At 50.2% G+C, this 16,060-nt stretch overlaps 6 protein-coding genes across 6 annotated transcripts in view; 5 read left to right on the top strand and 1 right to left on the bottom strand.

Annotated features, from left to right (window-relative positions):
• COCSADRAFT_31716 (uncharacterized protein) overlaps positions 1 to 3,218 on the bottom strand; it is a gene marked incomplete at both ends in the record, with an annotated part of 4,011 nt that extends 793 nt beyond the window's left edge. The window contains 7 exons of the mRNA XM_007707875.1: positions 12 to 1,318; positions 1,411 to 2,039; positions 2,077 to 2,249; positions 2,300 to 2,626; positions 2,799 to 3,054; positions 3,095 to 3,168; positions 3,216 to 3,218. Coding sequence (XP_007706065.1) covers positions 12 to 1,318; positions 1,411 to 2,039; positions 2,077 to 2,249; positions 2,300 to 2,626; positions 2,799 to 3,054; positions 3,095 to 3,168; positions 3,216 to 3,218 — 2,769 coding nt within the window. The remainder of the gene's footprint in view (positions 1 to 11; positions 1,319 to 1,410; positions 2,040 to 2,076; positions 2,250 to 2,299; positions 2,627 to 2,798; positions 3,055 to 3,094; positions 3,169 to 3,215) is intronic.
• Positions 3,219 to 3,549: 331 nt separating this feature from the next.
• Positions 3,550 to 5,060, top strand: COCSADRAFT_42061 (uncharacterized protein). Its single transcript, XM_007707878.1, has one exon. The coding sequence runs from the start codon at positions 3,613 to 3,615 to the stop codon at positions 4,573 to 4,575; it is 963 nt and encodes a 320-aa protein (XP_007706068.1). The 5' UTR covers positions 3,550 to 3,612; the 3' UTR covers positions 4,576 to 5,060.
• Positions 5,061 to 5,492: 432 nt separating this feature from the next.
• COCSADRAFT_104369 (uncharacterized protein) lies at positions 5,493 to 6,312 on the top strand (the record flags this gene model as incomplete). The annotated part of the gene is made up of 5 exons (XM_007707891.1): positions 5,493 to 5,566; positions 5,619 to 5,862; positions 5,913 to 5,975; positions 6,035 to 6,211; positions 6,256 to 6,312. Coding segments are annotated over 5 exons (615 nt in total), but the record flags the coding sequence as incomplete, so codon positions are not given.
• Positions 6,313 to 6,823: 511 nt separating this feature from the next.
• COCSADRAFT_281353 (uncharacterized protein) lies at positions 6,824 to 7,694 on the top strand. Its single transcript, XM_007707890.1, has 2 exons — positions 6,824 to 6,895; positions 6,953 to 7,694. The coding sequence occupies exons 1-2, from the start codon at positions 6,868 to 6,870 to the stop codon at positions 7,393 to 7,395; spliced, it is 471 nt and encodes a 156-aa protein (XP_007706080.1). The 5' UTR covers positions 6,824 to 6,867; the 3' UTR covers positions 7,396 to 7,694.
• A 3,134-nt stretch (positions 7,695 to 10,828) lies between these two features.
• On the top strand, positions 10,829 to 11,071 carry COCSADRAFT_72964 (uncharacterized protein; the record flags this gene model as incomplete). The annotated part of the gene is made up of 1 exon (XM_007707889.1): positions 10,829 to 11,071. A coding segment is annotated over one exon (243 nt), but the record flags the coding sequence as incomplete, so codon positions are not given.
• A 1,224-nt stretch (positions 11,072 to 12,295) lies between these two features.
• Positions 12,296 to 16,060, top strand: part of COCSADRAFT_185953 (uncharacterized protein) — a 5,018-nt gene continuing 1,253 nt past the window's right edge. The window contains exons 1-3 of the mRNA XM_007707888.1: positions 12,296 to 12,874; positions 12,928 to 14,922; positions 14,978 to 15,984. Coding sequence (XP_007706078.1) covers positions 12,374 to 12,874; positions 12,928 to 14,922; positions 14,978 to 15,984 — 3,503 coding nt within the window. The 5' untranslated portion in view covers positions 12,296 to 12,373. The remainder of the gene's footprint in view (positions 12,875 to 12,927; positions 14,923 to 14,977; positions 15,985 to 16,060) is intronic.

The raw sequence follows: 16,060 nt of genomic DNA, 5'->3' as shown, positions 1-16,060 counted from the left end.
AAATTGTTGACCGTGTCGAGTGTCTTTGCATGATCTGGCCCCCATGCTTTCTCATATCCAGCCAGCGCTTGCTGGTACATGTGCTCTGCTTGTTCGAGCTTGCCTAGGTCTGCATAAAGAAGGCCCAAATTGTTGATCGTGTCGAGTGTCTCTGTGTGGTCTGGCCCCCATGCCTTCTTGTATCCAGCCAGCGCTCGCTGGTACATGTGCTCGGCTTGCTCGAGCTTGCCTAAGTCTGCATAAAGAACGCCCAAGTTGTTGACGGTGTCGAGTGTCTTTGTGTGGTCTGGCCCCCATGCTTTCTCATATCCAGCCAGCGCTCGCTGGTACATGTGCTCGGCTTGCTCGAGCTTGCCTAGGGCTTTGTAGAGAACGCCTAAGTTATTGACGGTGTCAAGTGTCGATGTGTGGTCTGGTCCCCATGCCTTCTCCTTTCCAGCCAGCGCTCGCTGGTACATGTGCTCGGCTTGTTCGAGCTTGCCTAAGTCTGCATAAAGAACGCCCAAGTTGTTGACGGTGTCGAGTGTCTCTGTATGGTCTGGCCCCCATGCTTTTTCGTATCCAGCCAGCGCTCGCTGGTACATCTGCTCTGCTTGCTGCCTATGCTCATCGTCAAGCAGATATCCAAGATTATAAAACGATCCTGGCTGTATAAAAGTCTTCATGCCCTGCCTCTCACCTAGCTTATCTTCCTTCACTATCCATCTACTAACATACGCCCCATGCGCCATAATCCGCTTCCGCTTCCTCCAGAACTCCGTTTCCGACTTTGAAGGTACGCTTGATTCCACTAGCTCTACTGCCAAGCAACCTAGTGCCTGCCGCTCCTCATCTTTCGCCTGGGAGCTACACCATCGATGCAGTACTGAATGCATCGAGTAGCTGTCAGTGCCTTCTTTGCCATCGATAAGCGAGTAGCGCGACAACAGGCCCATTACTTCTGCAAACTCTAACTCATCCTCAGCCATCTCTAGCAGCCATGTTGGAACATCTGTCTCTTCCGCCAAATCCTTGCATGCTGCAATAAGCTCGTACCACACCTCTCCGCTGTCTAGAAAACCCCACAACTTTAGCAGACAAGCTGCCCCATCGCTCCGCCGCTGAACCTGCTCGTACGATATGGTCCAAGTAGTCTGCACGCTGCGATCGCCATACTCGTCGAGCGGAAAGCGACCCTCTTTCTTCATCAAGCGACCCCACGTGCTGTCGTAGTGCTTCGCATACGCAGCCGCTGACACATTTGTCTCGCGCATGTACGACCCGGCTTGGGTGAGGGCTAGTGGGAGCCCGTGAAGCAGTCCAAGCACCATTTCGGCGTCTATTTAGGCTGTGTTAGCAACATCCATTTAACAGGTGAAGCCTTTCTCATGCCTTTGACTACTCTCCCAGCGTTATTCTCGAGTATAGCACGGGCCTGCTCTGCTGCCACTATTCCCACCTTGACGCCAGATCCGAGCCGCTGGAGACTAGCCAGCCGGCTCGTGATTAGGACCGATCCGTGGTCTGCGTCTGGGAAGTATTCCTTCACATTGTATGCCTGCGAGTCACCTTTATCGCGGTGGTCGCGGTCGACGTTATCTACAATTAAGAGCCAGTGGTAGTTGGATGATATGGATAGCCACTGCCGACACTCGCGCACTGCCGCATCAGCCTCGACAGTGGCCTGGCTAAGCATTTGCACGCCGTCAGCCGTCAGCTCGCAGCGTGGAAGTCTCTGCGATATGTCAATGAACGACTGCTTTAGGCTGGCCTCGGACGATCCATCTAGCCAGAACACTGCACTAAACTGACGCTGGTGCTTTCGTGCAAACTCCACCACCAGCTGCGTCTTACCAATGCCACCTAGTCCGTGGACGATCACAACGTTTCTTGGACGACTTGTAGCGGGTGAAGTCTTGACAAGAGTCTTCTCGAGCGCTTGCATCTCTAAATCTCTAGCGACGAACTGACTCACAATAGGAATACCTCGGAGACTGAAGTCGACTTTGTGCTTACTGACACCTGGCGTGCTTAGCCCACCTTGTTTAATATAGTAGGGACTACTGTTATGTATAGTTACATTGAGATCGCGCCCACAAGAGCTGAGGAGACGCCTCAACTATGCTCTCTATTACTTCTGCCACTGTCTGAAAGTCTTCCTCTTTTGCATCTTCGAACTTGTTCATATCAAAGTGGGTCCGCGAAAGCGACCGCTTGTCCGTCGACTCAGAAAGATCTAGACAGCCAGCATGCTGGCTAACTACAAATCTCTATAGTCTTTATTAGTTTAAACATTATATATAGTGTCTACATAACTTACAATCCGATCCTGCTTGCCTACAATGTTCCCTACATTACTTGACTTAAGCTCAAAAAAGCACACGACCTGAGTCTTGTTTGCTTGGCCTCGCATCTTCCTTAGGAAGCTGTCGACTAAGTCCTGCAGGTATGCGTTCCCTGGCTGCAGCACCTCAAGCACGGCGGGCTGCACCTGGTCGTCGTGGTGTTCACGCCGCGCCGCCTCAAGCATCTCTACCTGGTTCATCCCCTCGGCGCCTCGAAACGGCGTACCGAAGAAGACTAGGCCAGTCGTCGACGAGAACAGTCCAGGCCATTCGTTTGGGTACTGCTCGGCTTCTAGGAGTGCCTGCAGAAACGTTTAGCGACTGCCGCGTCTTCGTCTTATCTATCTATCCGTTCCCTCACCTTTAGCACAACCAGCCCGCCAAAGCAGTGCGCCACGAACACCAGCGGACGAAACGGGACATCCTAGCATAATCAGCGGATACAAAGCATCTACTAAGCACGGTCATCGGCACCTTTCTCTCCCGCTTCAACGCTCTTAGCAACCGCTCGGCCACAGTAGACACGCTCTGCTGCATCGCCTCTTGGCCGAACCACTGCGACTCATATCCGTACCGCATGATGCGTGCGCTCGGCGCTACCGCTGGCAGCATGTCGTGCTCGACAAGCCAGTTGCGCCATTGTGGCTCCTCTGTCGTGCCCGCGTTCTTGCACCAGCTGTCGTCAGGGTGGGCACCGAGACCGTGGACTGCGACAATGCTATCTAGTGAGCTGTGCGTTGTGTGTAAGGAGTCATTACAGGCAAACGTACTCGATGTTCTGCGCTTCGGCCGGCGCTTCACGGAGCACCCTTAGGCCCACGTCCTTGCTAGTGATAGGTCGAACCTAGCCCCGCGTTAGCCTCGGTGCGCACCCTCCCGTGCCAGACCCACCATTGCTGATAGTAAGAGAGCAGGGTCTGCTCGAGGGATTGGATGAGGGATTAGAGGCGAGAAGATATAATAGGTGATATATAAGAAGAGACAGGAAGAGACAGGAAGAGAGAGGTGGAGAGGGGAAGGCAAGGCAAGGCAATGAAAGCAAGACAGCGGCGCGAGCAGCTCAGCTGAGACCCAAGGCTGAGACCCAAGGCTAAGCTGCAGGGCAGAAGCGCAAGGCTGAGCGCCGCCTGCGTCGGCAAGCGCCCGGCGGTGGTGGGGGTTGCGCCGCGCCCAACTGCTTAGGATGGACTGCGCTGTCTGCTCGATTAGCGTTCATGAAACATCATTGCAAAGGTCGAAACTGAACTTCTTCGATCTCCTCTGCATTCAACGCTACTATGCCGCCGTTATGCCGCCGTTCTTAAAAGTAAATCAGCTTGTTTGCGATCTAGACCCGGAACCTAGCGCATCGCAGAGTACAACCTTGCCTGGCCAGCCTTCGATTCCACTTAACGACCTCAGTCTCACGAAGCAGTTTCTTGAGGCTGATCTACGGTCAGACGACCTCGAGAGAATATCACCGCGTTTATGGATTATGACAACCATGTCAAGTGCAAACGTGAACCCGTTGCACCACCAACGCGTTAAAGGCCGTGAGATTATCATCACAGAAGACCCCCGTCTCCACCTGGTCTGGATCCACGACCGCATATTTATCAAACCCATTCCGAGATATCTTCTATCGCATGCCTTCTGGGAGACCTATCTAGATCAAAAACTGGGGTCGTTAGGTGACGGCCAAAGCAGTCTTCGCGCAGCAGCAACCGGCTTCTTGCGCACGTATCGCTACTTAATCCGACATGAGTCGGACTTCCATATTGCTCAACAGGACCACCTTCGCCTTGTCCCTAGCGACGTTGATTGGCCATCTTTCTGTCGATTTGCTGGGGATCTTCGCTATATTGAGGATGCGGCTGTGTCAAGAAGGTACTGCTTCGGCGAGCTGAGACTGACGCGACTCAACTTCTACGCGCCTCTGCTCCTGCGCAAGTTTCACTTCGAGCAGGTACACGGGCAATATGGAGACTATTTTGCGCGCCTCTATGGCCCTATACTATTTGTATTTGCTGTAGTATCTACGATCCTTAACTCTATGCAGGTTGCACTTGCAGCTGATCAAACTATGGCTGTTCATTGGGCTTTAGTCTGGCACACGTCTCGCTGGTTTAGCGCGCTCAGTCTTGTGGGTACTGTTATTATCGCAGTGTGGTTTGGGGCTCTTTGGCTGTGGATGTTCTTAGACGAGTGGGTGTATACTATAAGACGGAAACTAGAGGAGCGGAGCAAAGGGCGGAAAGCATGCAGATGCTAGCTGAGTAGATGATGCAGGGCCTGGTGGAGAGGGGTATCGAAGCTATAAGCATGCATAACTAGGTTAGCGAGAGGCGAGAGGCGAGAGGCGAGAAACGATAAATGCATACGTGGATAACTATATTGTCTAACTACTGAATTTTGGGAACAGAGTCTAGAGGGCACTAGTTGCTATTGTCAAGCGAGCTACTACTGCCTCAACCACGGTAGTGAAGGGTAGAAAGAGGAACTTTAGTTAGTTCTGACAGGGCAGCGTATGTTCGAGGTACGCTGTGAGGCAGGTCTTGTGCCAGCGCTAAGATAGCTCTGTCCATGTCAGTGGAGGCAGCAATACTAGTGAGAGGCAGAACGCAGAATGCAGAGGCAGCATGAGGTCGAGTGTGCGGGCTAGAGTCTAAGAATAGCAGCAGCTAGGCAGTGCGTAAATGCCTCCAATGATGAATGCCCTAATAAGGATTCAATGCATGAGAAGGCACAGCAAATGATATTATAGTAATCGAGTTGACGGCCAGTAACGTTACTAACGGTCAGGGGGAATACATGACGCGGGACAGAAGATAGCATAGCAGAGAACGCGACAATACTGCATCGTTCACAGAAGGCGCCTTCGTGTGGCTTACGACAGAAATGGCTTCCTGCTACACAATTTGGCGCCAGCCAGCTCGATGTAGGTGAAGGCGGTGCGGCGCAGCGCTACGACAGCCAACGCTTGGGACGCTCAGCCTTGTCTCAGCCTGGCTGCTCATGTCGCTGTGCCGCTCTCTCTGCTTCTATTTCACCTTTTCTTTCCTTTCACTTCCTTCCTGTCGCCTCCAAGTCCTCATCCGACGGAGTGAGCAGACGCTTCTTCTTTATAATTAGCAATGGTGAGGCCCAGCATAGGAGACTGGGCGAGCGCCGAGGCTAATACGGAACTAGGTTCGGTCAGTCACTAACAAGGACGTGGGCCTAAGGGTGCTCCGTGAAGCACCCATACAAGCGCAGAGCATCGAGTACGCTTGCCTGTAACGACCGCTTGCACATAGCTTACAACTGACCGGCTAGCATCGTCGCAGTCCACGGTCTCGGCGCCCATCCCGACGACAGCTGGTGCAAAAACGCGGGCACGGCAGAAGAGCCAAGATGGCGCAACTGGCTTATCGACAACGACATGCTGCCAGTGGTAGCGCCAAATGCGCGCATTATGCGGTACGGGTATGAGTCGCAGTGGTTTGGCAAGGAGGCGATGCAGCAGAGCGTGTCAACTGTAGCTGAGCGGCTGCTGAGAGCGTTGAAGCGGGAGAGAAAGGTGCCGATGACCGTGCTTAGTAGATGCTTTGTATCCGCTGATTATGCTAGGATGTCCCGTTTCGTCCGCTGGTGTTCGTGGCGCACTGCTTTGGCGGGCTGGTTGTGCTAAAGGTGAGGGAACGGATAGATAGATAAGACGAAGACGCGGCAGTCGCTAAACGTTTCTGCAGGCACTCCTAGAAGCCGAGCAGTACCCAAACGAATGGCCTGGACTGTTCTCGTCGACGACTGGCCTAGTCTTCTTCGGTACGCCGTTTCGAGGCGCTGAGGGGATGGACCAGATGGAGATGCTCGAGGCAGCACGGCGTGAGTACCATGAGGACCAGTTGCAGCCTGCCGCGCTTGAGGTGCTGCAGCCAGGGAATGCATATCTGCAGGAATTGGTAGATAGCTTCTTAAAGAAGATGCGAGACCAGACAAACAAGACTCAGATCGTCTGCTTCTTTGAGCTCAAGTCTAGCAACGTAGGGAGGATCGTAGGTAAGCAAAATCGGATTGTAAGTTAGCTAGACATGGTATATAATAGTTATGCTAACAGTTACAGAGGTTTGTAGTTAGCCAGCGTGCTGGATGTCTAGATCTCTCTGAGTCGACGGATAAGCGGTCACTCTCGCGGACCCATTTTGATATGAACAAGTTCGAAGATGCAAAAGAGGAAGACTTTCAGACAGTAGCTGAAGTAATCGAGGGCATGGTTAATATGTCTCCTCAGCTCCTTCGGGCGCGATCTCAATGTAACTATACATTAAGGTAATCCCTACTATGTTATGCAAACTTAGCTAAGCGCGTCAGGTGTCAGTAAGCATAAGATCGACTTCAGTTTCCGAGGCATCCCCACTATGGGCGAGTTCGTCGCCCGAGATACAGAGATGCAAGCGCTTAAGACGGTTCGTGTCAACTTGGCGCAAAGACTTTGGCGCATGGCCTGACGGCTGACAGCATGCAGAAGCTTAAGGAGTTGCTGTCAGTTATACCAGCAGCAGAGATAGCTAAGACCCACACCATGGAAGAAGTGATCCGAGAGGCAGTTGGTTAGTATAGCAATTGTCTTCTGCTTGGCGGTGTATCGGGCGCTGATGCTGCAGCAGGATCTCGGCAAGAGAAAAAAAAAACTCTAAAAGAGCATGCTAATGCTTCGCCTCTCGGCATGCGGAGTAATAGTTTGAATCAGCATAACATAAAAGGACCACAACTCAGATGCCAAACCTGCACCAAGAAGTTTCTCACACAGGATGCAGCAAATGGCCACATGACATCCACTGGACACGGGAGCCCCAATATCCCTTGCAAGACGTGTGCCAAGAAATTCTTCACCCAGGATGCAGCAAACGGCCACATGACATCCACTGGACACGGGAGCCCCAACATCCCTTGCAAGACGTGCGCCAAGAAATTTTTCACCCAGGACGCAGCAAACGGCCACATGACATCCACTGGACATGGGAGCCCCAAAATCCCTTGCAAGACGTGCGCTAAGAAATTTTTCACCCAGGACGCAGCAAATGGCCATATGACAGCTGTTGGGCATTAGGGTCTTATTTGATATGCCCTGCAAAATGTGTTTATAAAATTTTGGACCTAGACAGCAGTAAATCAATATATAGAAGACAAGACTCACCTACTAGTCTAGAGATTATCTTCACAAGGCCGGTTTCTCGCTGACAGGGAATGGAAGTTGATGGGTTGCAGATAATGATGGCATGTCACGCAATAATTGGCTATGCAGTAATTAAAGACCTTATGTATTAGTATCGATACGCTTAAGTCTTGAGCGTCATGCAGTTGACAACTGCAGCTGCTTCTTGTCGCTCTGCTGTAGCTAACACCTACTAACTCTGTAAGCACTTCGCAGCGATAATAGTGTGACAACCGCTAAATTGATTTAGCAGATAAGAATTTCTTGCCGTCCAATCATAAATGAAGCGGCTCTATCGGCTACTCCCATAACCTGAACAGGCATAGCTTGATAGTCCTACAGCCCGGTCAGTACTGTACCTGCACATTCACTGCTTCTATTGCTTATAGAAGATCATGCTATGCTGTTCTGGAGATTGGCATGAATTAGATGGATTCATTTCTAATCAGTTAATCAAGTTGATATATACGCTATCTTGGGGTCGCAATCTAAGATATGCTTAGCTAAATTACAATCAAAATACTATAACTACTCACAGGGACGTAAAAGATCAAAGTGTCTGCTTTGATTTCTCTTAAATATACAATCGTTGTTAGTGTTGTCAAGAAAGAAAGTAGTATCAGTGTTCAGCTACGGCGGTTGACTGTTAAAAGATAAATATTAACTTAAGCACTAGGCACAAGTTGGCTTAAGAGATTCGGACCAAAAGGGTGGAAGCCAGTCCATTAGTAAGTGCGCTGGCGATAATAGCTGCTATCTTGTAACCTAAAGATATAAGTCACGTGCCGACGCTAGCAGCGCCTTGTGAGACGAGTGAGCTAGCGTTAGAGTGGGAATAAGCACCAAGCAAGAATCCGCTAGCACCCATAGATAGCTAGTCTGTGCTATCTATTGGCGCACTAAAGCAGCACTACAATGTAAGTCAACCAGGCATAGCGCGGTATACAAAACGTGCGACTTATTTTCTATCCGGCCCTATGTAAGCGCGCTAGGCCACAACGTTAACGTACATTACTCTTGGCATAATACACTTCACGCGGAGAAACTCACGGAAGCGACTACTACTATATCGAAACAAATCCTGCGTATATGGTTCAGTGCCTTAGCTATTTGTCTAGCGCCTTACTGCTTCGAACTTGGAAAATACCCTAGCAGTTTTAGTGATGCAGGGGTATGAAGGAAGACGGGCTGTAGACGCTATGCCTGAAATAACGAAAAGCAAGACGAAGACGATTAGATTTTTTGTAGTACATACTACCTATATCAAGAGGTAGGTCTAGAGAGTAATGCGATATTGATTATAGTACGATATGTATACGCGAAAAGGAAACAGAAGGTCGGATACCAATTCTATCTCGGTAAGGCGGGTTTCTCGGTTATGCGGTATGCACGTTACAGCAAGCTACTAAGCCTACTGCACCTAGAGCACTCTACTCGAAGCGATATATTAACGCTGCTAACTCTGCTTTTGACGTTAACGCTAGACTTATATACGTAGCCTCTTATTCTCCTCTATAAGTATTATCGCTAATTACATTACAAGTTAAGCGCTTTCAGTAAGCTGGCGTATTGCAACGCTCATTAGGCTCTCTAGCTATCGGCGTAGTCGCTCTTAGAGATAGTGCACTTACTACTGAATCTCTGCTACTATATGTAGTATCTCTGTCTGCGCTGTTATCTATGGTAAAGACGGTGTTCTGGCTATTATAAGCGACGATGGAACGCGATCTAGATAAGAAGAGACAAGTCCTGTCGCTCGAAAGCCTACCTGAATATTGTAACGGAGTTACATGCCTATATATATTATACTACACTAGAATAATCAGTTCAGATTATTCTCGTGCTTACCTTTTGCTGGTAGGTTGGCTGCGGCCGAGTGGTTGTCACGTAGTATTGACTTAGTGGGCATTGGTGCTCACCTCCGCTACAAATATTCTGCTGCGTGAAAACTGTCGGCTAGGTCCGTATATAGGCTTTAAGGAACTCTATATTATTAACGTGATAGACGCCTTAGTAGGCGAGCACATTAACTTCACGTCCAAACGCGCGCTTAAGAGGAGAGTGGCAGCTCACCTCTAGAGGCTAGAGGAGATAAGAGGTATAAGGTGGTATATAGAGAGTGATAATTGTATTTCCTATATAGTATTAGTTAAAATTTACCGTAATGTGGCTGCTATAGCTATCTAGAATAAGAAGCTGATAGACTCTAGCTGTGCGAGCCGCCGTATACAAATTAAAGTATTTCACCCACTCTACTCCAAGCTAATTAGTCGTCTAGCCGTTATCTAATACTGCGATAGTCCAGTTTAGCGGGAGGTTACGGTACTAGCTGCTCTAGTAGACCTTACTAAAGAGGATTACGAACAGTAGGAGAGACCAGCTAGACGCGTTAACACACTTAATTACTATTACCCACTCGCGATTACCTAGCTGTACGAAAACTACTCAACTAACTCTATTAGCGCTAGTTACGACTTTTATCGTTACCGCGACACCCATAGCAAATCCAGTCTCATCAAAGTTATAGATATCTTAGTCTAGAATACCGTACGTCTAGCGCGTCTCTTCTACTAGCTTAAACCACGCTGCGATTATAGTAGGATCTTCGTACTAGGCGCGCTAGCTATTAAGCCTTCTAGTCCACTTCGTCTGAAGCTCTGGCTGGCTCTGGATAAAGCGCAACACCTATTTCTTAACTACAGGTTGTGGAGGTGAATCTTAACCACGCGCGGTGAGTAACGTGTCTACCATTCGTCGTACGTCAATAATATAGGGTAGAAAACCACGCTAATTAAGGGCTAGGATCTACTGCACGAGTAACTGCTCTTTGATAGGTAATAGGTAATAGCTTATGGTTGACAGAGACTATCTCTAATCGTGGCTAGATACCATAGAGGCGCGTCTAAAAAGTTGACTTTAGCATATCGTACTACGCTTTCGCAAAGGCGTAGATTGGTTGTTCTAGATTGTTATGATAGGATGATATAGTAAGACTTATTCTACTATCACAAAAAGTCTGTATAAGGCGTTGTTGTCGCGGCATTGTGGTGGTTGTGTAGAGCGTCGTGTCAAGTTGGGTGGGGCGGCCAGCTTACTGATCCCCGCACGTTAGTTAGTGTATCAAGCCTTACTACGAGAGCAGGTGCAGGTGCAGGGACGGCTTCACAAATGGAATCAACGCACAATCACACAGCTATTCCAGTTATTTCTAAATGACAACCACAGTAACAGAAGTAAATAGAGGCGACTGCTTCCGCACGCACAGTACATAATGTCACATAGTGAGAGGAATAATAACGAGGAGAGATTGAATCTAGCACATCGATGCGCTATAGCTCTATACAGTGATGGACGATATAAGGGAGCCGAAGAGCTGTTTGTGCAAGTAATGGAGACTAGGAGGAGAACACTGGGGCACGAGCACCCTCACACGCTTACTAGCGTTAGTAACCTTAGGTCGGTGCTAGAGAGTCAGGACAAGTATAAGAAGGTAGAGAGGATGCATCGACGGGCGCTAGAAGGGTACGAGAAAGCGCTTGGGCACGAGCACCCTAACACGCTCACCTGCTTGCGAAGCGATGTGATTACAAGGAGCTCCTTGCTCTGTACGACAGAGCATGCGATAGGTGCAGTGTTGTCCTTGGAGAGCACCACCCAACTACTCGCGCATGTCGCTAACACCGTAGTGAATTGCTTGCGTCACAAGAGCAGTCTTAGGTGGTCTTCTCTCCAGCTGCGCCAGAGAAAGGTGTGAGCGCGCCCACTGGCAAGGTTTGAGATTGTCACAGACTGGCAAAGCTCTAGATTAAGAGCTTGAAACATAGGAGCAGCTGAGAGAGCAGCATGTAGATGCACTGCTTCTTAATTACAGGGTAAGGTCTGCCTGCTTCATCTATTCAGGAGCATAGCAAATTGATGCAGAGTTAGGGTACACTGACATGCGAAGTAATTATTGGCTATATGTCGCGGGGGTCGAGCACGGCTACTAAAGACTCGGTCACGCTACTAGTTACCGGGCAAATGTCGCTTACGTCGCACGGCCGATCACACGCGTGTCGACGATCCTGTCGCTCACGCAGAGAAACTGCCGGGATCTATACTTACTGCTTTAAATCGACTTTTTAAGACTGCAGTCTTAATATTTGCTATCATAGCTTCTTTTCTAGCATACCAAGCTATTCGCAGAAGTGTACTATCGCGGAGGAGCAGGGGGATGTTAGAGGAGAGTTAGTCGATAGCATCAATAGAACGAGCGATAGCACGGTTGACGACGTGCTTTCTGGCATCGGAGGCTGATACGCTAGAAGAGCAGCAGCTATAGAATTGATACGCGTTGAGCTTAACTCTATATAGCAGCGCTGGCCTGACGCCGAAGGTCCAGATGAAAAAGTGTCGTTATACTGGTTGTCTCGTTACCTAGGGATGCACCTTGATCACTTGCAAACCCGCCTCTGTTAAGGACAATGCGCTGCAACCAATGTATCTTGCAGTAAGCGATAAAGTATTGAGATACCTCACTTCAAAAGTACGCAAGGTTTGGTCGTTATGTCGCATGACTTGCGCCCTGCACCTCTCGCCGTCGCAACAAAAGCAAAATGCAAGAGTCCTTCGAGTCTCGCGATGTCTTTGTTGTTCACTTTCAACTACGACTGCTTTTAGCCTTTCTGTGTCGCGGCCAACAATCCAACATTTCGCGTATTTGCTTACTTGCAGCATTTGAGGCTGAGCCCGCAGCATTTGAGGCTGAGCCCACAGCTGCAGGTCGCAATCCTGTCGCTAGTTACCTCAACGCCTCGAAATATATATCTACTATTTCCTCCCTCTCACAACAGCTGTCTCTCACAACAGCTGTTTGCCACTTCTTCCATCTACTATGTCTTGGCGAAACCGTCTCAAGGCCAAATTCGGCCAAAAGGATCTGCCCACATCCCCGCGTGTTGAAGCCTTGCCATCCATTACCCCACCTGCACGGGCCGCTCCTGATGCTGCCACGTCTCCGCCCGTTCTGCCAGCACGCCTCTGGAACCAAGCATACGACCAGGCGAAGATAAGCGGTTCGAGCACCGTTGATACCTACGAAAAGATCTTGTCTGCTCGGCTGAGCGAACAAGATGCAGACGCTTCCAACCTCTACTACTCTGCAGACCTCGCGTTGCAGCAGAACGAGATTGCACAGGACACAGGTAAAAGGCGTATGCAGATGCAGCAGCTCGTTCAGAATGGGCTACGCAGAACGGAGAAGGATGCCAAGGTGAAGCAGGGGATGGAAGACGGCATCCAGGCCGCCATGGCCGTGAAAGAGGTTGTGGACAAAGCGATCCAGGCATCGCCTGAAGCAGCTGTCGCCTGGGTGGGTGTCTGCTTTGCGCTTGAGGTTTGTACTACTGCCACTCATAAAATCGTCTGGCACTAATGTGCATGGCTAAGATTCTGATGAACCCGCTCACCCAGGCGAGCTCTAACCGGCAGGGCATCGCCTATGTTGTGTCGAGGATGGACTGGTACTGGAATCTTTCGACCCTCTTACTAGACGAGAACATGACTGAGGCGCATTCTTCAGGCCTGCGTGATGAGCTCGAGAAGGTCATTATCCAGCTCTATGCGAAGTTGCTGCTCTACCAGATGAAGAGCGTGTGCTACTACCACCGTAGACGGCTTTCGGTGTTCGCACGAGACCTTATTAAGCTGGATAATTGGGATGGCGAGCTAAGCGATATACAAGCAGCCGAGGCGGCAGTGCAGGCGGACTCGGCGCAGTACAATACGCTCTCGATCCGGACTCGGCTCGGCGCGATTGCTGAAATGGCCAAGTCTCAGAATGTTAAGCTGGACAGCATTAGCTCAGCCATTCGGGAGCAGACCAAGCAGCAGGAGAGGATGCACGAAACAAGCGCGGACAACAAGTGCCTAGCGGACCTGCGCCTTACCGATCCTCGCGACGACAAGAAGCGTATTGAGGAGACTAAAGGCGGACTACTAAAGGACTCATACCGCTGGGTTCTCGACAACCCGGACTTCCGGCAATGGCGCGATGGACCAGAGAACCAACTGTTGTGGGTCAAGGCTGATCCTGGCAAAGGGAAGACAATGCTGATATGTGGGATTGTCGACGAACTACAGCGCTCAATAGGCGCAACAGGCCTTGTGTCGTACTTTTTCTGTCAAGCAACTGACTCGCGCATTAACAGCGCCACGTCCGTGCTACGAGGTCTGTTGTACATGCTTGTTAATCAGCAGCCATCGCTCATCTTGCACATACGAAAGAAGCACGACCACGCAGGCAAAGCGCTCTTCGAGGATGTGAATGCTTGGTTTGCCTTGTTGGAAATCTTCATAGATATTCTGCAAGACCCGAGCTTAAAGACCACATATTTGATCATTGATGCACTTGACGAGTGCGTAATGGACTTGCCGAAACTCTTAGACTTTATTGCGCAGAAGTCGTCTATATCTCCTCGTGTTAAGTGGATAGTTGCTAGCCGCAACGAGGCTTTTATTGAGCAGAGACTGCAACTTGACGATTCCGGAACTAGGCTGAGTCTAGAGCTCAAACAAAACGCGACGCAAGTATCCCGTGCCGTTGATGCGTATATCGACCATTGCCTTTCGGAATTACCAGAAATTCAACATGACAACATCCTCCGAGAGTCGGTGCGGGACAAAATGCAACAAAAGGCTGGTGGCACTTTTCTCTGGGTGTCTCTTGTCGTTAAAGAGCTGAAGGAGGTAATGGCTTGGGAGGTGCTACAAGTTCTTGAAGAAGTGCCAACACAATTGAAAGACCTATATCGTCGGATGTTGAAGCAAATCGAACGGTTGCAGCGTCAATATCCAGAACTTTGTCGGCAAGTTCTCTCTACTGTCATTGCAGCTTACCGTCCGCTACGCCTGCAAGAGCTGCATAGTTTATCCGGCTTGCCCACCCAGGCCCGGGACGTAAATGAAGCCGTTACCGCGATTGTAAATATGTGTGGCTCATTCCTCACGATACAAGAAGGTAGTGTCTACATCATCCATCAGTCAGCTCGAGACTTTCTATCTAGTGAAGCAAGCCATAACATCTTGCCGTGTGGGGTTGAGGATGTTCACCATTCTATCGTATTGAAATCGCTCCAAGCTATGTCTAAGACGCTCCAACGGGACGTGTACAACTTGCGTGCGCCAGGGTATCCTGCGGAGCAAGTGGAACCGCCAGATCCAGACCCTTTAGCGGCGTCACGTTATTCGTGCATCTACTGGATCGATCACCTCTGTGACTGGAGCTTCAGTTCTTCTGCGAATTCCTCGGTTGACCTGCGAGATGAGGGCCCTGTTCACGAATTTCTAAGGAAGAAATACCTCTACTGGCTCGAGGCTCTTAGCTTGTGCAAAAGCATGCCGAAAGGAGTAATCTCAATGGCAAAACTTGAGGCGTTAGTCAATGTAATCCTTCAACCCGCAGAGCTACTCATGCATTACACGTACTAATTTAGTCTAGGGAAAAGCAGATGCAACTAAGCTGATTGCGCTGGTTCGAGATGCGCGCCGATTCATTATGGCTCACAAGTGGGCGATAGAGAATAGTCCTCTGCAGGCATACGTATCCGCACTTGTGTTCAGCCCGACGAGCAGCCTAGTAAGGAGTCATTTCGAGGAAGGAGAATCACAGTGGATTACGATAAAGCCGAATATAGGAGATAAATGGAGTGCCTGCTTCCAGACGCTTGAGGGACATAGCCATCGGGTCAGGTCAGTCGCCTTCTCGCACGACTCGATACGGCTCGCATCCGGGTCAAGTGACAACACAGTCAAGATCTGGGATGTAAGTAATGGCGAATGCCTGTCGACGTTTGAGGGCCATATCGATCCGGTGTTCTCAGTAGTCTTCTCACACGACTCAACGCGGCTCGCATCTGGGTCAAGCGACAACACAGTTAAGCTCTGGGGTGTTAGCAGTGGCGAATGTCTTTCAACGCTACAGGGGCATAGCGATTGGGTCGGCTCAGTCGCCTTCTCACACGACTCAACGCGGCTCGCATCCGGGTCAAGCGACAACACCGTTAAGATCTGGGATACGAACAGTAGCGAGTGCCTATTAACGCTTAAGGGGCATAGCGGTGCAGTCTCGGCAGTCGTCTTCTCGCACGACTCGATGCGGCTCGCATCTACGTCAAGCGATAACACGGTCAAGCTCTGGGATGTGAGTAGTGGCGAGTGCCTGTCAACGCTAGAGGGGCATAGCGATTGGGTCAGGTCAGTCGCCTTCTCGCACGACTCAACGCGGCTCGCATCCGGGTCAAGTGACAACACAGTCAAGATCTGGGATGCGACCAATGGCGAGTGCCTGTCAACGCTTGAGGGGCATAGCCATCGGGTTGGCTCAGTCGTCTTCTCACACGACTCGGCGCGGCTCGCATCTGGGTCGAACGACAACACCGTTAAGATCTGGGATACGACCAATGGCGAGTGCCTATCAACGCTGGAGGGGCATAGCGATTGGGTCAGGTCAGTCGCCTTCTCACACGACTCAACGCGGCTCGCATCCGGGTCAAGTGACAACACAGTCAAGATCTGGGATGCG

This window comes from Bipolaris sorokiniana (genome assembly GCF_000338995.1).
Source record: "Bipolaris sorokiniana ND90Pr unplaced genomic scaffold COCSAscaffold_24, whole genome shotgun sequence".
Lineage (NCBI taxonomy): Eukaryota > Fungi > Ascomycota > Dothideomycetes > Pleosporales > Pleosporaceae > Bipolaris > Bipolaris sorokiniana.
This window is presented reverse-complemented; position numbering and strand designations above follow the sequence as displayed.